At 42.2% G+C, this 22,717-nt stretch overlaps 1 protein-coding gene across 30 annotated transcripts in view; it reads right to left on the reverse strand.

Annotated features, from left to right (window-relative positions):
- Positions 1-2,972: 2,972 nt before the first annotated feature.
- LOC101287170 (protocadherin alpha-C2) overlaps positions 2,973-22,717 on the reverse strand; it is a 171,023-nt gene continuing 151,278 nt past the window's right edge. For 27 of the 30 annotated variants that reach the window (XM_033406612.2, XM_049708639.1, XM_049708642.1 and 24 more), the window contains one exon: positions 2,973-4,886. In XM_033406612.2, the coding sequence (XP_033262503.2) occupies positions 4,576-4,886 (311 nt within the window). In that variant the 3' untranslated portion in view covers positions 2,973-4,575. The remainder of the gene's footprint in view (positions 4,887-22,717) is intronic. The other 3 variants (XM_049708644.1, XM_049708643.1, XM_033406611.2) reach the window with 1 other exon arrangement.

Here is a 22,717-nt window from a genome sequence, read left to right on the forward strand (position 1 = left end):
AATTGATCACCCCAAACCTGTTTCTTTGTCCTGTCAATTCCTTACTAATTTATTGTTTCCTTGTCTAAAAAATACAAAAGCTGCCTGCTTTGGCCACTTCTTAGGTGCCATTTCTAGAAGACCTCCATGCCCGTGAAATAAAATTTGTTTCTTTCTCTCCTGTTAATCTGTCTTGTGTCATTTTTAATATTAGTCCAGCCACAAGAACTCAAGGCAGGTAGAGGGGGACATTTTCCCCTTCCCGACACTGGTTATGACAATAAGGTTGCTATATACCACTCTTAGACACAACTTCAAAGGGAGAATAGCACCATGCTCACTAACTAAAGTCTCCTTCCTAATTATAATAGGAGTGTCTCTGTGTGGGTATGTGTGTGCAGACAGAAAAATGTGGAAAAGCATACCTTAAAATGTTAACAGTGGATACCTGTGTGAGGGAGAATTGAAAGAAGCTGGTTGAGGAAATTAACTTTTCTTTATATGCCTCTGGATTCTTTTGATTTATAAAAAAAAGAGCATGTATTACTTTTATAATAAAAATTCAATGTATAAAATTAGTCTAGTAAAAGCAGAGCTTAAAAATGGAGGCTGTTTAATCAGCCCTTCAGTAATGTTTATGGATCAGAGGTCAATTTTTTTAGCTCTGCTGTAAGAACAACTACTGGCTGAGTGATTGTCTAAATTGTTCATGTTCTTTGTGGATTGATGATGCCCAAGTCACATGATAATTGCATAACCTACCAAATTGCTGGGCTTTATGTTTTTCACTACCCAATTTTCCCCATTTCTTTATGTACTCTAGACTACATTTTATGGAAGCAAATTTATCAGTGTCTTTCTCACAGGAGCTTAAGCTCAGAGACAAGCTCAGAGACTTTTTTGAGAAAAGACCTTAAGGATTTAATGTTTCATCAGGCATTGGGTACAATGGTCTGTGAGGCACTGGAGGAACCAAATTTTGTTCTGCACTGCAGAAGCTGAATATGAGGGGGGAGCAAAAAAGTGGGATAAAAATATTTTTATTGCCAAGTATGTTATTTTACCATCCCCCATCTGCATTTTAATCAGTAGGAAAAGTGTCCTGAGGGTAATAGCTAAATCTTTCAAAAAACGGATGAGGAGATGGAAGAAAAGGATTCTTAATAATAACTATATATTGAGCATTATGGTGTGCCAGACATTGTGCTGAAACCTTTCTGAGATTATCTCGCTAAATCTTCCCCACAAATCTATAAGGTCTGTATTATAATTATGCGTATTTTGTAGCTGATGAAATGGAGGCTGAAGAACTGAGAGGAGCAGTGGCTTGTCCAAGGTTCCCCAGCCAGTAAGTGACAGTTAATACCAGTTTATTTTTTTCTATAAGTAGATTCACCATACATCCCAGTTTGCCTGAGCTAGTCCCAGTTTACATCTCGTATCCTGAAGTAATTAGTAATGGTGTCCCCTTACCATCTCACAAAGGAACCTGACAACAAATTTACAGCTGCTCCATCTCAAGATTTCCCAATCTTGGTACTATTGCTTTTGGGGGCTGGAAAATTCTCTGTTGTGAGGGGCTGTCCTGTGCATTATGGGTGTTTGGAAGCATTGCTGGCCTCTACCCGCTAGATGCCAGTAGCCCCCCACCCAAATAACAAACAAAAATGTATCCAGATGTTGTCAAATGTCCCCTGAGGGGCAAAGTTGTTCCTACTTGAGAATTACTGCATCTAAAGCCTATGCTCACAAAAATTTAACTACAGAAGGAAAATACCATCTATTTGCTACAGAACATGTACTATAAGCCTACCTATTACACTAGCTGGCATATACCCTGTACTCAATAAAAGTTAATTTCTTAGGGGCATTATTTGATTTCCCAACTGTAGAGAGGTACAAGGGCTAAACAAACAATGAACAAGATGACTGGAGGGCTCTAGTGATTAAAATTGGTTTGTTGCAATTCTTATTAGAGAAGACTGAAATGGTGTGCTGGGAAGTGACCCAGAAACCTCCTGGCTGCCCGTTCTGGTAATATTGTGGAATTTGATTCTTGATTCCATTGGGTGTCATGCCTTAGTAATGAACATAATAGCCAGGGAGACAGCCAGAGAATGATACGGTATGTTTTACACTGCAACCTTCTTCAACCATAATAGCTAATAATAATCAGTGTTCTATTTTCTCCTACTCTTCTTCTTAGAAACGACCACCATTTCTTTCATACCATCATTTTCCATTTATTAGCAATAACAGAGGAAATACCAATAGCACCAATCAAAAATGAATCCATATGACGTGTTTTATCCTTACAGCTGTAGTAACTAGTAACTAACATGGACTGGAAAGCACTTTGCAAATGTAAAAGTGCTGTACAGATGCATTATAATTATCATCATTAATAAATTAGCCCGATTCTCCTAGTATTCAAAAGGCACGTAAGGTCAGATACATGGGTTTCAGTGGGGCAAAATGATTACAACCTACAATGATGTAGCAATGGTTCACATGTGTTAGCAATAAGTTTTACCCCATGCAATCCTGCAGAGCTGAAGTTACACACCCTTCAAAAAATGGGAGAATGAAGCTAAAAGTAGACAAAACAGGTTTGAGTTTTTTTTGAGATTTAATGCTTTTAATAACAGACTCCTACCTCTTTTATGTTAACTTTTAAAAGATAATATAATTAATCAAACTTCTAAATTGTACATTTTAACAAATTAAAATTTCTTATTTAAGGTGACAGTAAATTTTATTATTCTCTATGAGCTGATATTCCAGATATTGTTAGAATTTCAAAGTATTCTGTAACTTCAAAGAGGTCAGATTGGTAAATTTTGTGCTTGCACACCCTCAGGAAATATCTTCAGTATGCATTCCAGAACTGTTACTAGAGAAAAACAGCTTTAACCATTCCCTTGCCAGCAAGAGTCTTGGCAAGAGACAGCTCTTGGCTGACCATAAATAAAATTCCTTGAATCACCAGTATCTTGATTTAAGAAAGAAATTTTACTGTGTCTTTCATACATAAAAGTTGATTAACAATGGTTAAAAAAACTCTACTGCACTTTTTCACAGGTGTACAAAAGGAAATATAATGGAATTACATTCAACAATAAAGCTTAAAGTTCACTCTAGGTAATAGTTGCAGTAACATTCACATACACAAGCACAGAGTAAATATATATCAGGAGTCTTATAATAGCATACAGCATACATATGGGAGATTGAGCTCAGGTAACATCATAGGTGTTAGCAAGATTAGCAATTCAGAGTGTTATAGAAAAGGAAAACTAAACCAAAGAGAAGGTGTTGGCGATCACACCAAGACAAATCACAGAATTAGAGGATTGGAAAGTCTGCTCACTGTATGTATGAGAAAACAACATTTTTCTTCAATTTCTGGGTCTTGATACAGTTGGTTAGAGAAGGTTGTGTATTCAAAGTGCACATAATTGTTTCTTAGAAAACAAGAGAGCGAAAGATCCTTTTATTTAGTAATTAATACATGCAAGAGGCAGCCCCAGAGTGACCTGAAAGAGTAAAGCTGTGATTGGCAGGTGGCCAGTATAATACAGATGTTTCAGGCAATTCTCTTAAAGCACTTCTGTAGCAGCAATGATCATTTAAATGGCTGTAGGCTGAATTCTCTTTCGAGGATAGTTTAGGGGAATTGAATTCATCATATTTCTCTTTAAAGATTTATAGTTATAGATTTTCTCTTTTTTAAATAAATCTATCAACAAACAGCATAAAGTGAGGTGCTGGGGTTTTCTTTTGCTTTTGCATATGTGTTGTCGGAAAAGAATCTGACCTTTTCATAACATTGTGTGCAAAAGAATTTTTAATAAAGTGAGCACAAGGACATATGCAGGAAACACATCAGATCTGCTTCTGTTGCCCTGGTTGGCCCCCTGTTAAACACTGAACTATTGGCTTGTAGGTAAAATGCAGGTTTTAGGTATAATGACACCACAGCCAAGAGACTTAGGGATTCCTAAAGCCTTGTCAATGGGGGGAGTTTTGTCTGCTAGAGGGTGGCCACTGCCTCTTCAGTTGTAAGATTTAGAAAGTCTGGTACCTTTTCGTTTCACATTTCCCACTGTTGATTTGCCTTTGTTTCCCAGCCCTCCTAGTCTAATCTGGCCCATCCCAGCCAACATATTCCCCGGTGGCCACACATACCCAGTGGCCACAGACACTCAAGCTGCTCAATCTCAAAACCTTTCAGCCTGCCCTGAAAGTGTCATCAAGACAGGATCCCCGGAGCACAGGGCAGAGAGTCCAACCTCTCACTGGCGGGGCTGGGAAGCCTCTCCTTTGTGGCGGAGGAGAAAGGAGACTTGGGTCTGCTTTTTAGGTTCTGAAAACAAGCCAGAGTGGAGAGAGAGAGTTAACACCAGACTTAGTAAAGCTTTTAAGACAAAACTTGTTAAATGTGATCTAGACAGACATAGGGAACTTTCTGCAGATTTCTGAGGTCTATAAGAAAGGGCTCATGTGGATAGGAAAAAGGAGTAGGGAGTTGCTACATGGGAGAGATTTGCCATTATTACAAAAACTGGCTAAGTGGCTTGTTTCCATTAGATGACCTCACTGGTCACTGTTGTCAGTCGTGCTGTTCCCTTTCTCTTTTTTCTCCTGGGTCTTGTTACCCTTCTTCTTTTTCTTCTTTTTCTTGGTCTCCTCCTTTTTGCCGAAGGTTATGAAGTCACTTTTGTCAATTTGGCTGTTAGTAGGCTCCTGCCGGATGGAGATGATTGCAGGAGATCCTGGGATAATGAATTTGTCTGGCAACTCACCGGGACCAGATTGTTTGGGGTTGCCTGGTCCGTATTTAAAGGTCCAGCTGTTGCTGTTGACACCAGCACCGACTGGAGGGGACACCTCTCCTGCCTCTGGTTCTGCAAGACAAACCATCACAAGTCAGTCACAGAGTCAACATATGCTTTCCATATGCCACACCAGGAGCCTGAACACAGGAGAGGCTGCACAGATGGTCATGGCCCCCATGAAATCGTGAGTTATTTCTTCAAGCCTAGGGCAAGGCCAATGTTTGGAAACAATTTTTTTCACCAGAGGGTCCAGAAATCTAGGTTTCTAGTAACATATTTTTGGTTCTTTGTGAAGAATTTTCTAAAGAATATCTGGTTGTGATTACCCTGCCTGGGAGTGGGGCAGGAAATGTACTGGGTTAAAGCAGAATATGCGATAAAGTACCTAGGAATAAATTTAACCAAGAAGACGAAAGACCCGTACACTGGAAACTTTACGACATTTATGAAAGAAATTGAAGGAGATAGAAACAAATGGAAAGATATTCCATGCTCATGGATTGGAAGAATTAATATTGTTAAAATGCCCATACTACCCAAAGCAATCTATAGATCCAATGCAATCCTTATCAAAGTTCCAATGGCATTTTTCACAGAAATAGAACAAACAATACTAAAATTTGTATGGAACCACAAAAGAACCCAGTAGCCAAAGCGTTTTTTAATTTTATTTTTTAGATTTATTTATTTATGCATGCATGCATGCATGCCACATGGCATGTGGGATCTTAATTACCCTACCAGGGATCAAACCTGTGCCCTCTGCAGTGGAAGCATGGAGTTTTAACCATTGGACCACCAGAGAAGCCCCAGCCAAAGAATTCTTGAGAAAGAAGAACAAAGGTGGAGGCACCAAGCTTCTAAAATATATTACAAAGCTATAGTAATCAAAACAGTATGGCATAAAAAGACACACAAATCATGGAAGAGAATACAGAGCCCAAAAATAAACTCACGCAAAAATGGTCAGTTAATTTATGGCAAACAAGCCAAGAACATACAATGGGAAAAGGACAGTGTCTTCAATAAATGATGTTAGAAGAAATGGACAGCCACATATAAGAGAATGAAACTGGGCCTCTATCTTACACCATACACAAAAACTAACTCAAAATGGGTTACAAACTTGAACATAAGACCTGAAACCATAGAACTCCTAGAAGAGATCATAAGCAGTAAGCTCTTTACCATCAGTCTTAGCAATGATTTTTTTGAATCTGATAACAAAAGCAAAAATAAACAAATGATACTACATCAAACTAAAAAGCTGCTGCAAAAAGAAGGAAACCAACGAAATGAAAAGGCAACCTACAGAATGGGAGAAAATATTTTCAAATCCTATATCTTATAAGGGGTTAGTATCCAAAATATATAAAGAAGTCATAGAATTCAATATTAAAAAACTCCAAACAATCTGATTGAAAAATGGAAAGAAGATCTGAATAGACATTTTTCCAAAGAAGACATACAGATGGCCAACAGGTATGTGAAAAGGTGCTCAATGTCACTAATCATCAGAGAAATACAAATCAAACCCACAATGAGCTATCACCTCACACCTGTTAGAATGGCTGTTATCAAAAAAACTAGAAATAGGGCTTCCCTGGTGGCGCAGTGGTTGAGAGTCCGCCTACTGATGCAGGGGACACGGGTTCGTGCCCCGGTCTGGGAAGATCCCACATGCTGCGGAGCGGCTGGGTCCGTGAGCCATGGCCGCTGAGCCTGCACGTCCGGATCCTGTGCTCCGCAACGGGAGAGGCCACAACAGTGAGAGGCCCGCATACCGCAAAAAAAAAAAAAAAAAAAAAAAACTAGAAATAGAAAGTGTTGGTGAGGGTATGGAGAAAAGGGATCCCTTGTCCACTGTTGGTGGGAATGTAAATTGGTGTAGCCACTATGGAAAAGAGTATGGACGTTCCTCAAAATATTAAAAATAGAGCTAGCATATGATCCAGCAATTCCACTTCTGGGTATGTATCTAAAGAAAGCAAAAACACTATCTTGAAAAGATATAAGTACCCCCATGTTCACTGCAGCATTATTTACAATAGCAAAGATATGGAAGCAATTTAAGTGTTCATCGATGGATGAATGGATAAAGAAAATGTGATACACACACACACACACACACACACACACACACACACACAGCTGAATTTTATATATATATATAATTCAGCCATAAAAAAGAAAGACATCTTGCCATTTGTGACAACATGAGTGGACCTCAAGGGCATTATACTAAGTGAAATAAGTCAATATTTAAATATTTGACAAAATAACACCGAGAAAGACAAATACCACATGATTTCACTTATATGTGGAATCTAAAAAAACAAACAAAAAAACAAGCTTATAGATACAGAAAACAGATTGGTGGTTGCTAGATGGTGGTGGTGGTAGTGAAGGGTGCCAAAAGGTACAGACTTACAGTTATAAAATAAATAAGTCATGGGATGTAATGTACAGTACGGTAACTACAGTTAATAATACTGTATTGCATATTTGAAAGCTGCTAAGAGAATAGATCTTAAAAGTTCTCATCATAATAAAAAATTTTTTTGTAACTATATATAGTGAGAGATGTTAGCTAGTCTTATTGTGATAATTTTACTATGTATACAAATAGTAAATCATGTTGTACACCTGGAACTATTATGTGTCAATTATATCTCAATTAAAAATAAAAGATAAGATATATATAGGTACATGTAAAGTATTATAGGACCGAGAGGCAAAAATTATTAACTACACTTGAGAAAGTCAATTGAGATTCCAAGAGAGGTGAAATTTATGCTGAGACTTGAGAAAATGATTATGCATCCATAGGGGTTTCCAGTGCAAGACTTTCCCAAGAGTCTAGTTGGAAGACACACCATAAAGTATACCAATGACTTCTAGAAGAGTAGAGGTCAGAGCTAGAGAAGAAGAGTAATGGTCTGTCTGAGCGAAGTGATCCCAGTGGCCATGACATTGAAACCTTTTGGCATCACAGCAGTGTTCGGTGGAGCCATGGAAAGTTCTGCCAGATAAACAGTTTACGTTTGATTGTAGTTTGGGATTCTCTACATTTGCTACTTCCATCTCCTTACCTTCCACCACTTCTCAATCTCCTCTAATTTGGTATCCTTGAGCACTACTTTTCTAACATTGTTCATGGCAAGCTCACTGATTATATTACTTCCAAAGCCAGTGGTCACATTTTAGTCTTCATCTTATTGAACTTCTCAGCAGCATTAATAATCCCCTTCTTGAAACACTTATTTTTTTATGAGTTCCGTATCAAACCATTCTCCTGACCACTCTCTCTGGCTGTTCTTTGTCAGTTTCCTCGCAGGATCCTCTTTACCTATGTATTGCAGCTTCCTTGGGTTTGGCCCTAGACCTTTTCTTCTTCTTTCTCTTCACTGTCTCCTTTTGGAATCTCAGCCTGTCCATGGGTAAACATACCATCTAAATATGCTGATGAGATACAAATGTATACTTAAAGCCCATAGGTCTCTCCAATCTCATGTATCCAACTGCCTATCTGGTATCTCCTCTTGGCAGTCTCATGGGCAACTCAAACTGAAGGAATCTGAAATCAAACTCATGATTCCTCTCCTCTATTCCCTTCTAAATCTCTCATCTCAATCGATGATATGCCATTCACTCCAATGCTCAAGGCAGAAGCTTCAGAGCCATTATTCATTTTTCTCTATTCTTCATTTATAATATACCAACACCTGTCATTTCAGCCTCCTAAACATATCTAGACTTTGTCCTCTTCTCCCCATTTTCACTGCTGCTACCTTTTTTCAGGACACGATTATCTTGTATGTGAATTACAACAATAGCCTCTTCCTTGTTCAGCCTGCTTCTACTTTTGCCTCTCTCTAACCTTCCACACATAGCCAGAGTCATCTTTATTCCTTAAAGTCTTTCTCCGTTTTTAAAATACTGAAGCATAACATGCACACAGTAAAAATCCTTTAAAAAATAGAAATTATTTTATATCACTCCCCTTGCTTAAAATTATTTGAAGGTTTTCTATTGCCTTGAGAGGAAAAAAAAAAATCAAACTCCTTAACATGGTATACAAAGCCCTTCAATAGCCTGTTATCTTTTATTCTCCAATTTCACCTACAAGTGTCTCTCTTACCACTATCCTCCAGCCACACAGGTTTTCTTTCAATTCCTCAACACCCCTTGGGATTGTTTTTGCCTCAAAATCTGTACACATATGGCTTCTTTTTGCCTAGAATGGTCTCCCCTCCATGCTTAGCATGACTCCTCATTCTTCAAGTCTGTGCTTAATTGAAACCTCTTCAGAGAGGTATTCTATGACCATCCTAGCCAAGCAGCACCCCCTTCACCTCTATCTCTATCACTGTAAGGTCCAGAGAAGCAGAAAATATGTATTTATTTTTGAATGTTTAAAAAAATTTTGACTGGAGTACAGTTGATTTACAGTGTTGTGTTTCAGGTGTACGGCAAAGTGAATCAGTTATACATACACATATATCCACTCATTTTTTTTTGGATTCTTTTCCCATATACGCCAGAGTATTGAGTACGTTCCCTGTGCTATACAGCACGTTCTTTTTAGTAATCTATTCTATAAGAAAATATAACTGTTTTATTCACCAATGTGTAGCCAGTGTCTAGCACAATTCCTGGCCCATAACAGGTGTTTGATAAATACTTGCTGGATGGATGAATGAAAGGACTGATGTGAGAAATGGAAGTGGTGCCCACGCCTTAGCAGATCAAATAAGTTTCCATTGCCGCACTTTGGAGTCCCTAAAGACAACCAGGAAATGCATGTGAAGTGCTGAGACTGACTCCAGCACAATGAAAGAGCTCAATAAATGGAATCACACATGGGCAACTATACATGGCGCAGCTCTCAGGGCTAGGATGGCAGGGTAAGGATATTGCAAATTTAGTCCAAATACCAGCAGACTGTAGGGAAAGGGAGTAAGAGAGTTTCTTTTCTCTCATAAACCCCTTTGCTACACCATGCTTCCCCTGGCAGAGCTGACACTATAGCTCTTTGGACATAGGGCTATAGATATTTTTTCTCTGAGACTGATTTCTTTGATTCGTCTAAGATAATCAAATCTGCAATTGACCTCAGCCAGAATCTGCCTGTTGACCTTTCAAATACAGGCCCTGCCCCTGAGAGACTGAGACAAAAGTGAGAAATGCAATTAAAAGCCTCTGACTTGGCGTCTAGGAGAACTGGGTTTCAACACCACTCTGTAGTCCTTTAGTTGCTCTCACAGAGTCCAGGATGGAAAATTTTCTGACCACAGCCAGGACTCTGTATGAGGCCTTTAGGACTGTCATCTGGAGATGCAGAATTCAGAGATATTTTTATCTTGCAGAGTTAAAGGACCTTAATGGCCGTGCCTATGGGCGGAGGGAGCCTCTCGCAGCAGGATCCCTAAGAGTTGATGAGTTCTTTTACATGTCACTGAGCTCCCTCGGCCTTGGCTGGGAGTCTAGGTTGGGTCTGATTCAGCCTCCACTCCAAGAAGAATTCAGGTGCATCCTCCTCATATTCAGCTTCCGCAGAGCAGAACAAGATCTGGTTTCCCCAGTGCCTCCCAGATCCTTGTACCCAACCTGTTCTGGCTGATGTGTGTGCGAACATCTCTGAGGGTTCATTCAGGTGAAATAATATCTTAAGGCTGTGACAAACAACATTTACTGACCTCCTAAATCTGAGTCCCTTTTGGCCAAGAGTACTGAAGCCCTTGGCCAGCTTCGCTTATAAAATGCTGTGACTTTGGGGCAGAATCAAGGAGATACTCCTTGATGAGAGTATCTCATGAGAAAGATGAAAAAGGAAGATGAGGAAAAGATGAGAAAGGAAGATGCACCTTTTCTACCCCTAACCCCAGCCCAGGGCCAGTCTCAGGTCAGTCAAGGGAATGTTTCTTCTTTCAGTGCTGTCTCCCTCTCCCGCTCCTGGGACCTCCCACAGGTCCCCTCCTCTCTGCTCCCAGGGACCCAGCTCACTGGCTCACAAAGACAAGACTGAGATGCAGCCATGACCCAAATGAATGGATCTATTACAGCCTGGAAAGAAGACTTCTGAGAGACATCAAGCGGCGGAGGATCAGCCCTTCCCTGACATTCAGACTACAACCCAATGGGATTTGAAAGTTTAATAGAGTATGATCATAATTGTAGTAAAAGGTTTTGCCTTTTTTTTTTAATTGGCTGATTTCTCCACAGTAGGTATACATGTAAAAATATGAACAACATACACTTTTTGTTTTACAAAGGCATACAGATCTCCAGCTTTAAAAACTGCCCTATGGGGGTAGCTGACCACTTCAGCTAATCCAATAACCCACTTTAGGCACTTCCCTTAGACACTGCCCAGGGTCTTTTGGGCAACATTCCCTACTTTCTTCTTTCATTCTAAACGAACTCTGGATGGAGTTTAGCCTCAGTGACTGGGAACAATTGAGCTGGAGGCTTTGCCAGTGCAGATGCCAGGGAAGGTCCTGAAGATTGTGAAGCAAATGCCAGACTTGTAAACCTACCCCCAACCCCTATTCTAATCTGCTCCTGACAATCAGCTAAGGCCAGGAGAGGTTTATCTGATTTACACAGACTTCCCCTAACGAAACCACCCACGGTCATTTTGACCAAGAATAGTACTTTCAGGAAAGTTTTTAGAGGGGCAAGGCTGGAGAATGTTGGAGGATTTTTAATCTTCTTTTCCTCTCCTCCTCTCGCTTTGCTCTTCTGAACTTGAGGGCTTGCCCTGGTTCTATCACTTAATGGTACATAGTCCTGGGCAATTTACATAAAGGACTCTGAGCCTCAGTTGCCTCAGGCATAAAATGGAGGTGATCACCTTCCTGCCTTCATCAGGGTTATGAATTAGTTAACATTTACTCTGCCTTCCTATGTGCTAGGCACTGGGCTAAGCAGATCTGCATATGCTATATAATTTTTACTCCTCACAAGAACCATAGGAAGTAGATATTGCCAATATCCATGTCTGCTTTATAGATATGTTGGTTTTATAAATGAAGAGACTGAGGACCAATCGTCACAGGGTTACTAACTGGTGGAGTCTGGGACTCAAATCTAGGTAGTCTCACTCCAGTTACGAACGAGACCCACATCCTGAGCTGTATATGAAGGCCCTTTGAAAACCCTGAAGCATTATACAAATATAGCAATGGCTCTGGCTACATCTGTTTAGTCATCATTTGGGAGATGGCGATGCAGGCAGGAGCCTCTAAGAAAGAATCAATAGAAAGAAGTGTGGAGGTGGGGGGAGGGGTGGGGCTGCGGGAGTGAGTGCTCAGCTCTGGAAAATCACAGCCCAGCCGGCAGGTTGCAGCCCTCCCCTTCGCTCCCCATTCATCCCTTTGTTACCATCTCTGGGATTCTGGTGCTGAGGTTAATAAAGAGCTTCCAGAAAACCCATCATTTTGATTAAAGCGGGGGACCATCTTGCCAGACAGCACTCTGGAGCCTGCCTACCGCCCACTCCGCTAGGTTCGTGCAGCCAGCAAAGGCTATTAAATGATTACAGCCGTTTCCGGCCCCACCAGACAGCTCCCCTGGACTGCTTGTTCTCCGGCGCGGGCTGCTGCTTCTGCTGCTGCCTCTGGTCATGCAGGGAAGGGTCAGGGCACGGAAGGCTGTGCAGATTCTGGGTTTGCAAGTGAACACCCAGGCTTTCTGCACAGGGACACCTCGCTTCTCCTGGACTCCTTTCCCACCCCGCCAGCCACTGCGGCCCTTCAAGCAGCTCCAATTTCATTTGAGCCTTCTGTGGCTTTGAGCAACCATTTCTTCTGTGTGTGTGTGTGTCTTTCTCTCTCTGTCTCTCCCTCTCTTTCTCTACCAGAACTTGGCAGATTGTAGAATTATACACGCTCAGACCAAAACGCAAAAAGCATCTGCCATCAAACCCACTGAAAGACCAGGATGTAAAACATATCTCGCTGCCTCCCCACCCCCTATCCCACCATCTGTAAGGTTGGTGGACTGCTTGGACAAGCTCCGCCTCCTCTCCCTCACTCGATCCTTTATGAACTGGGCAAAGTAAATCTGAGTAATTACAGCCCACAAAACACAGGAGAATGATGGCTGGAAACCCAAATCCTGTCCAGGATCAGAGACAGGGAAAGAAAGCTAAAACCACCTGGGCATTTCCCCACTGCTTCTTAGTCCTTCAGTTGACAGTGGAAAGAATTTTCCATGGAAACAGGGGAATGTAAAAATATACTCCCTGTTCTCTTTAAGACTTTAGGTCCTATAATCAGAATACTAGGCTTAAATCTGGCTACATCATGTAAATTACGTGATGTTTAGCAAATTAATTATCTCTGGGCCTCAGTTTTCATGTGTAAAGGAATAATACCATCCACCTCATAGGGTTGTTACAGGATTAAATGTAATTATCCTTAGAGAGCATATAACACAGTGCCTAACATGAAGTAAAAGCTCACCACATTTTACCTGTTAGTAAGATCAGAGTAGCAGAAGATTCACTAGTTTAAGGAATATCAATCGATTGCTTATTATGGGCCAGGTACTTTCTTAGGCACTTTATTAAGCACTTTGCATATACATATATTTTATATATATATAAAAAAATATATTTTTAAGATTTCCATTTTATAGATAAGGAAAGTGAAGGCTTAAATTACCGCAAGATTGTCTGCCCTGAATCAAACAGTGACTTGGTAATACAGCTGAAAAATTATTCTTGTACTGACTCCTCAGCTCAATATTAGAATTATGACTTTTTTTTTACTTCTATTGAAGCCTTGGGGATGGGGGAGAAGACAGAGCTGAGCTGATTCACAGGCCTAGCATCCTGATCCCTACAGTAGCTGGGAAGGGATGGTATGTGTGTGTGTGATCAGAAGGTAGGCTTGGTGATAGGGAACTAATCCGATAGCCACCCCCCAGAGGCTGCCACTTCTGGGTGTTTCACCCGCTTAGGGTGGGCTGAGTGAGCTGGAAGAAGACTGTGTGGCTGTCTGGTGCCTCAGGCCACAGCTGGGCTAATTTTCAGCAATCTTGGAGCGGAAGAGATAAATACAGTGGCATATTTTTAAAGCCACAGCTCTTGCTTTGTGCCCAAAATAACTCTGCCATTTCTAGGTTGACTATAAAGACACCACGTGCTGAGAACCCAGATTCAAAAATTGGAATGGCTGGTCTCAAATCTTCCTAGCTCCCACAGCCAGCTAAAAAAACAAAATAAAATAACATTTCTTCTTTCTGTGACCCCATCACCTAGGAGGGCTCAGGCTGCATGGTTTTCTCTACCTTATTTTCTCTACCTTATTTCTCTACCTACTCGTCACTAAAGTCCTCCAGGGTCTTGGGAGGGCAATTTCTTCTGCCCCAGCTGCTGTTATAAGCTGGGGTAGCAGAATGCTTAAAATGAACGTTTGGGGGTCACACATTTTGAGTTGGATCTCAGCCTTAGCACTTATTTGTTGTGTAACCTTGAGCAAGTCACTCGGCCTCTCAGTATTCTTTCACATGTAAAACAAAGATAACAATATCCATCTAATGGGACTGCGATCATTAAAAAGAGACAATGCTCATAAATTACACAGAATAACATTTGGCATGCAGAAGCCAACAGAGCATACGTATTATTACTACGCGGTAGTCCTCTAAGGAACCTGACTCCTCTAACAACTGATTCCTGGTTGCAGTACTTCCAGAAACTACTTTCCAGGGGCCCTCCTCCCATCAGGCTCTGCCCCTCCCAGGGATCATTAAAACTGGCTAGCTGTGAGTCTTCCAGCTTAGAAACAGTTGCTAGGTAGGGAGCTATGCTCCAGAGCCCTCAGAAACACGCAGGAAGGAGGCAGCTCAGGCAAGGTGGACGGCACCCTGGATTAGGTATCAAAAGCCATGGGTTCAAATTGCCGCTCCACGATTCCGCTTACTAGTCTTTTCTACTGCAGCGTTTGGGTGACAGTGACTTGTAGTTTCTTTATCTGTAAAATGGATATAGTAGCTACCTCCCAGAGGCATTGTTATCCATTCAACTAAATTTATTTATTATGTACAATAAATCAGACATGGTGCTAGGAATTAGGGTATAGGGTTATGAAGAATACTTGGACAGGTACCCTGCCCTCAAAGAGTTACAGTGTAGAAAAAGACAAGTAAATGAATAAATACAATATTGTTTTAAGGAATAAACAAGGTAGAGAAACTCTCACATCTTTATGGCATTAAACTCTCTAGAGAGTGTGTGCAGAGGTTAAGAGCACAAGAGCCTTGCTTCAGATCCTGGCCCCAACATTTACTAGACAGATGTGTGACCTTACTTAACCCTAGGTGTCTCAGTTTCCTAAGCATTAAAATGGGTGTAAGAATAGACTTATCTCTGTGGGTGGTTATACAGATTAAAGGAGTTAATACATGTAAAGTGTTTAGAACAATACTTGGCTTGAGTGCACAAAACATGGTTTAAGTGCTCAATGCAGGTGAGCTATTACTGTTATTATTCACAAGTAAATTCTCTCCTTTCGATGCTCCAGTATTCTCAACCCTGAGGGCTAAGTCCCTTGAAGATGGTGTCACTGAGTTTAAGCGACAGAGAGGTGGGGGTTAGAGGGAGTGTATAACAAGTGCAGTCAACCCCAGATAAGAGAGCGCCAATCTGATATGTTCATACCCTATAACCAATAATCCCACTTCTAAAAATTTATTCTATATAATACTAGGAGTGCAAAATATATATGTATAAGAATGTGGGGACTTCCTGGTGGTCCAGTGGGTAAGACTCCATGCTCCCAATGCAGGGGGCCCGGGATCAATCCCTGGTTGGGGAACTAGGTCTCGCATGCACGCCGCAACTAAGAGATTCCTCATGCCGCAACTAAAGATCCCGCGTGCCTCAACAAAGACCAGGCACAGCCTAAATAAATAAATAAATATTTAAATAATAAAGAAAAAAGAATGTGTAAGTTGTTTAAAAAACGAATAGGGACTTCCCTGGTGGTCCAGTGGTTAAGAATCTGCCTTCCAATGCAGGGAACGTGGGGTCGATCTCTGGTCAGGGAACGAAGATCCCACATGCCGCGGGGAAACTAAACCTGCCTGTCACAATTAGAGAGCCCGCACACCGCAACTACTGAGACCATGTGCCCCCTCTCAACTAGAGAGAGGCCCGCGTGCCACAAGGAAGAGCCTGCGCGCCACAACGAAAGATCCTGCGTGCCGCAACTAAGGCCTGATGCAGCCAAACAAATATTTTTTAAAAACCATATATACCAATGGGAAACTGGATAAATAACATAATATAGACATACAACACTGTATGCCCTTATTAAAGAAGAATGAGGCAGGTCTATATGTAGTGACTTGGAAAGGTATTTGTTAAAAAATAAAAACAAGCTATATACTAATATGCATGATATTATCCCATTTTGCTTTTTGAAAGCCTACGTATTTTTAATAGACATAGAAAAAACATTCATACATCAATTACATAATTAAAAATTAATTTGAAAAATATTTGGAAGACTGAACCCTGGTGTAAACTCTGGACTCTGGGTGACAGTGATGTGTCAGCATAGATTCATCAACTGTAACAAATGCACTCTCTGGTGCTGGTTAACAATAGTGGTGGAGCCTGGGCAGGTGTGAGGACAGGAGCTTACGGGAACTCTCTGTACTTTCCACTCAATTTTGCTATGAACCGAAAACTGCTCTAAAGAAATAAAGTTTATTAATTAAAAAATATATTTGAAGCATACAGACAAAACTGTTAATGGTGGTTGCCTCACTAAAGGGGAGTGGAACGGAGGAAAACTTGAATATTTTCACATAAATGATGCTGTACTGTTTAATATTTACATCAACAATGTAACTGCGTATTATTTTATAATACAGTACTTTAAACTTTACAGTACAAAAAATCTGGGGGATACACACTAAGCTCTTGGTAGTGGATGACTGAAGTAAGGGAGTAAGGTGCTACCCATTTTTTAAATTAATTAATTATGGGCTTCCCTGGTGGCGCAGTTGTTGAGAGTCCGCCTGCCGATGCAGGGGACACGGGTTCGTGCCCCGGTCCGGGAGGATCCCACATGCCGCGGAGCGGCTGGGTCCGTGAGCCATGGCCGCTGAGCCCGCGCATCCGGAGCCTGTGCTACACAATGGGAGAGGCCACAACAGTCAGAGGCACGCATACCACAAAAACAACAACAACAACAAAAAAACTAGCTCAAAAACTAGCTGAGGCAAAATGTCACTGCCCCAGGTAGCCTGCACCCAGGACCAGCTATGTAATTTGCAGGGTCCACTACAAAATGAAAATGGGGGGCCCCTTGTAAAAAATGATTAAGAACTTCAAGGCGGTGAGTGCATAGTATTAAACCAAACGGCATTTTCCAAGTGCCAGGCCCCATGCAGCAGCCTTGCCTGGACCCCAGAGCCCACGGCCGGGCTCCTCCTTCAGTACCGCAACCTGACAGTGACTCTTCACAGTGGTCTCGCCCTGCCTGTCCCACGTGAAACTGGGTGAGGCATCACCATGTCACTCAGTGAGAGCACTGCGTCTGGTTTTCGTTAGGTTTTCACATTTTCTCTTCTCTGTCTTCCCCCCCACCCCGTACTTTGTCACAATCTGCTCTTCTTAAGATTTAGCAGCAATCCCAGGCTCTCCGTTGCTGTGTCCCTTTGCAGCCTTGAGCAACCATTTCTAGACAAACCGTGATATCTCTGCACTGAGGGTGTAAAACGGAGGTGCTGTCAGAATACTGCAGGGAGGAGGGCAGGAGAATGAGTGTCGTCGGGGAGAACCCTCTCCACCACCACCACCCTACAACTCTGTGCACCCTAAGACCATTCCATTTCATCTAGCAAAGACGTTGTGAATCCTATATACTGTGTGCCAGGTGTTGTGCTAAGTGCCAGGTGTATTAAACTGAGAAAATAGTAACGTGAGCTAAGCATTGTGCCAAGCATTTCACAGGCATCATCTCACTTAATCCTTACAGCAGCCTTCAGTCTTTCCTTTTATACACATTAATAAATCTGAGGCACAGTGATGCAGCTGTACCACAGGGAGCTCAGGCACTGTGCAATGCCATGCTACCTCCCTTAAAAAGCTAACACAGGCAAAATTTAAACAAGTCTTCCCTTCACGCTCCACATTTTCTTAGACACGATCAAACCAAGTCCAGCAGAGTTACCTAAGAACATTTCCAAGGCCATGCCTTTTTACAAAAATGCTGCATTCATCACCCTCTTGGTCCCACATTTCTAGACACTCACCATTTCTAATCCCTGATTTAGGTGGAGGAAAACACTAGGTTGATAGCTTATGAATTTGTCTTGACACATTACAGGATGATTTTTGCAGATTCAGTAGAGCTAAGGAGGCTCAATAGAGGCTCCTTTCTTAAAAACAAACAAACAAACCTGGTGGCTCTCCACTGCCAGCAACTGAATGAAAGTTCTAATTCTTTAGCAGGATTGTTAAAGCCCAACAACATCTGACACCAGTCCAGCTTTCTGATCTCATTTCCCAACAGTCCTCCACCTTACCCCGCCCATCAAATGCACGCATTCTGTTCACCCAGAATATGCCTTCTGGGTTTAAGGCTCACACACGCGCATGTATTGTTCCCTTTGTCTGGAACTCTCTTTCTTCCCGCATTCTATGTACCATCCTTCAATACCCAGTATTGAATGCCACATACTCTTTGATCTGGTCCCCTAAATTCCCAATTCCATCTTCTGGGCTCCCACAATATCTAACATTCATGGTTGCTGAGGGAGGGTTTGAGCCCTGTGAAAACAATTAAAGAGGTCCTTATCAGGAAAGATGAACCAGCTGACCATATTTACATGGGGTTTGCATGGATTACAACATAGATAGACTCTGGGTCCCATTCCAGACCGACAAGCTTCCTTATTGGACCTGCCTATACATGGCACTATTACGGTCCTGACACTGTAATATTTCCACCTTATTTCTTTACATTTCTGTCTCCCCCACTAGATGATGACAGGACTGTGTTATATTTAGTATCGTATTCGCATCACCTAGAACAAAGACTGGCTATAAGTAGGTACTTAACAAATGTTTGTTTAATGACTATAGGAAGCTCCAACCAAATTCTACACTGAAGCCAAGCCAAGGAGAGCACCCTTGGACGGGATAGTCTAATACTTTGTGTGTGTGTGTGTGTGTGTATGTGTGTGCGTGTGAGAGAGACAGAGAGAGGGAGAGGGAAGGAGGGAGGAAGAGAGAGGATATGAATGAATGAAGGGGTATTTTAAAAGAGAATGCTTCTAGTGGTGGTGGTTAATGGTAAAGTTCTAGGGACCTGCCTGTTAGGTGAGTTTTGTGATGATCTTCCTAGTGCCCTTCAAATCACAACCATTTAGAAGGCTAGTATCTGGGCTTCCCTGGTGGCGCAGTGGTTGAGAGTCCACCTGCCGATGCAGGGGACACGGGTTCATGCCCCAGTCCAGGAAGATCCCACATGCCGCGGAGCGGCTGGTCCCGTGAGCCATGGCCGCTGAGCCTGCGCGTCCAGAGCCTGTGCTCTGCAACGGGAGAGGCCACAACAGTGAGAGGCCCGCGAACCACAAAAAAAAAAAAAAAGAAGAAGGCTAGTATCTTGGAGGCAAGGTTGTGACCCTGAGTGTGAAAAGACCAAGGAAACTAATTTATATCTCTAAGTGCCCAGAATTAGAGACAGCACACTGAAAAGCTCATCTTCCCTACAGAAATCTCCCCAAGACAGGTATTTAGAATCAATTTATACTTGGTCCAACAAAGGGAAATTGACATGACACTGATCATTGACTAAACACAACTCCACTGGCTGCAGATTGAGGGACAGCAGTCGGATCGACATCTTAGTTACACAAGGAGCCTCTAGGGGATGCTGGCCTCCAAGGAGAACCTTCCAGGGGTCTCATGGCTAGTCACTGTCAGAGGCAAGAGGGTGATTTAGTCTCCAGTCAGAGCTGCTGAGAGTGCTGAGATGCTCCAGGCTTTGGAAGTGCTTAGCCTGTTAGGATCTCAAGGAGGTAGCTAGTGTGAGAATAGGTTTGTTAGGCAAAATGCTCCTAAAAATCAAACAAACAAATCCTGAATGCATGTGTATCCACAGAATTGGCCTACCACCACCCTGCCCCTGACACAGGAGGCATCCCTGAGGAAAAGTGAGATTTAGAAATAGTGACTGACTTTTTTGCTAGCTACCATGCCCTTTATTCATTTATTTATTTTATTTTGAAATATTTAATTTTTTGGTTGCGCCGCGCGGCATGTGGGATCTTAGTTCCGCGACCAGGGATCAAACCCGCCCCCCACCCCCCCACCCCTGCATTTGAAGCATGGAGTCCTAACCACTGGACTGCCAGGGAATTCCCTGGATTGTGTTTCCTGACTGCGCCAAATTAGGATCAACAGTTACTGTTCTTTCATGACATACCTCTTACCTAATTAATTCTCTTTCTCTGCTCTAGCTCAGCCAATCAAACCAGGACAGTTCCCCTTCCTCACTAAGGGAGAGGTCTGCCATTCTTGATTTTCTTCCCTTGCATTGCTAGAGGCCCTGTGGTATTCTTCCCTTGCATTGCTAGAGGCCCTGTGGTATTCTCCAGAACTTCTTTACCAACAATAAGCCTGATTCTGAACTTTGATTTCCTCAGGTGGCCCCATGCATCGATTCCTAATTAGCTAAGGTCTGGAGAGAAAGCGGGTGATGGATATGTCTCCAGCAAACTGCTGGCAATTAATAGCTTTTAAAAGGCTTTTAGAGTCTAGTCCACACTGACTACACCCTCTTCAGGGTCCTAATATGCACCTTATTTTACCTTCGTCTCTACTGAAATTTACACACAGACACACACAGACACTGCTGCCTGCACATAAATGACTCTGAGGTAGGCAGGATAATGGTGCCCCAGAGATGCCCAGGTCCTAGGAACTCCTGAAACCTGTGAATATGTTATGTTACATGGTAAAAAAAGACTTTGCAGATGTGATTAAATTAAGGATCTTGTGCTAGAGTGATTATCCTGGATTATCTAGGTGGGCCCAATGTAATCGCAAGGGTCCTTACGAGGGAAAGAGGGAGGCAGGGGAGTCAGAGTGAGATTAGCAGATGCTACGTAGCTGGCTTTGAAGATGGAGCAAGGAGCCACTAAGCCCAGAAATGAAGGCAGCCTGAGAGCTGGAAGACAAGGAAAAAGGTCCTCCCCTAGAGCCTCCAGAAGGAATGCAGCCCTTCCAACACACTGATTTTTTTTTTTTTTTTGGGCTGCTTTTTGGGTGGGTCTTCGTTACTGCACGTGGGCTTTCTCTAGTTGCAGTGAGCGGGGGCTACTCTTCGTTGTGGTGTGCAGGCTTCTCACTGCGGTGGCTTCTCTTGTAGCAGAGCTCAGGCTCTAGGCACGCGGGCCTCAGCAATTGTGGCTCGCAGGCCCTAGAGCGCAGGCTCAGTAGTTGTGGCACACGGGCGCGGTATGTGGGATCTTCCCGGACCAGGGCTCGAACCTGTGTCCCCCTCATTGGCAGGCGGATTCTTAACCACTGTGCCACCAGGGAAGCCCCAACATGCTGATTTTTAACCCAGAGAAACCCATTTTGGACTTCTGGTTTCCAGAACTATAAGGTAATAAATTTGTATTGTTTTCAATCACCCAGTTCGTGGTCATTCATTATGGCAGCCCTAGAAACTAATACAGATTTTGGTATCTGGAAGTGGAGTGTTGCTGTTACAAATAAGTAAAAATGTAAAAGTGGCTTTGGAATTGGGCAGTGGGCAGAGACTGGAGGGCTTTGAGGAGCATGAAGAAATTGCCTGGATTACCTTGAAAAGACTGTTAGTAGAAATATGGATACTAATGACTCTGCCAGAGAGGACTCAGAAGTGAGGAGTATGGTAGAGAAAACATATATTGTCTTGGGGAATACCTAACTTGTCATGAACAGACTGTTGTAGAAATATGGACATTAAAGGTGCTGCCAGGGAGGGCTCAGATGGAAATGAGCAACATGTTATTGGGAATTGAAGGAAAGTGGATCCTTGTTACATAGTGGCAGGAACCTACCTACATTTTAGCCAGCAGTAAAACCCATTTTGTACTTCTGACCTCTAGAACTGTAACATAATAAATCTGTATTGCTTTAAGTCACAAAGTTTGCAGAAACTGATTACAGCAGGAATGGGGAAATACTATAGACCCCTACAGTCAGCCTGGAACTCAGACAGTGAATAGTCTTCTCCTAGTTACCCAACTATTCGCTTCACCTGGCAAGTGGGACAAAGTAGTGTATTATTTAAATGCATAGAGTTCAGCAGCAGGCAGACATGGGTTCAAATATAGCCTCAGCCATTGCTATTCCCTGATGAGTTCAACAAATATTTATTAAGCACCATCATGTACTAGACAGCTGCCTCAATACTGGGAATATAATAGTGAGCAAAAAACACCAACTAGATGTAAGGAAGGATGACTGTAAGGAAGTCATTTAATTCCTGGGAGCCTCAATTTTCCTAATCTAGAACATGGGAATAATAATCACTTCTCTCTTGTTTAAGGACGCAATACATGTAAAGTCCTTATCACAGTTCTCCATAAATAACAGCTATTATATAGTCTTCCTTTCTCTTGTTCTAAAATACTATTTCTACAACCCAGGGGGGCAACAGCACAGGATTCAAAAACTTTGAAACTTCAACGACAAAGACCCTCCAACTGACACACACACCTCCCTACTAATAGGCATTAGCTGAGAGAAGGGAACTTCTGCTAACTTCTAATATTCCTTGCTCATCATCACACACAGAGCCAGCCTCACAGGCTCAAGGGCATCCATCTCAGGGCTGTTTACACGTCTGGTGATGCCCTTCTCCCCCCAAAACTCTGACATG

This window comes from Orcinus orca, chromosome 3, assembly GCF_937001465.1.
Source record: "Orcinus orca chromosome 3, mOrcOrc1.1, whole genome shotgun sequence".
In the NCBI taxonomy this organism is placed as follows: domain Eukaryota; kingdom Metazoa; phylum Chordata; class Mammalia; order Artiodactyla; family Delphinidae; genus Orcinus; species Orcinus orca.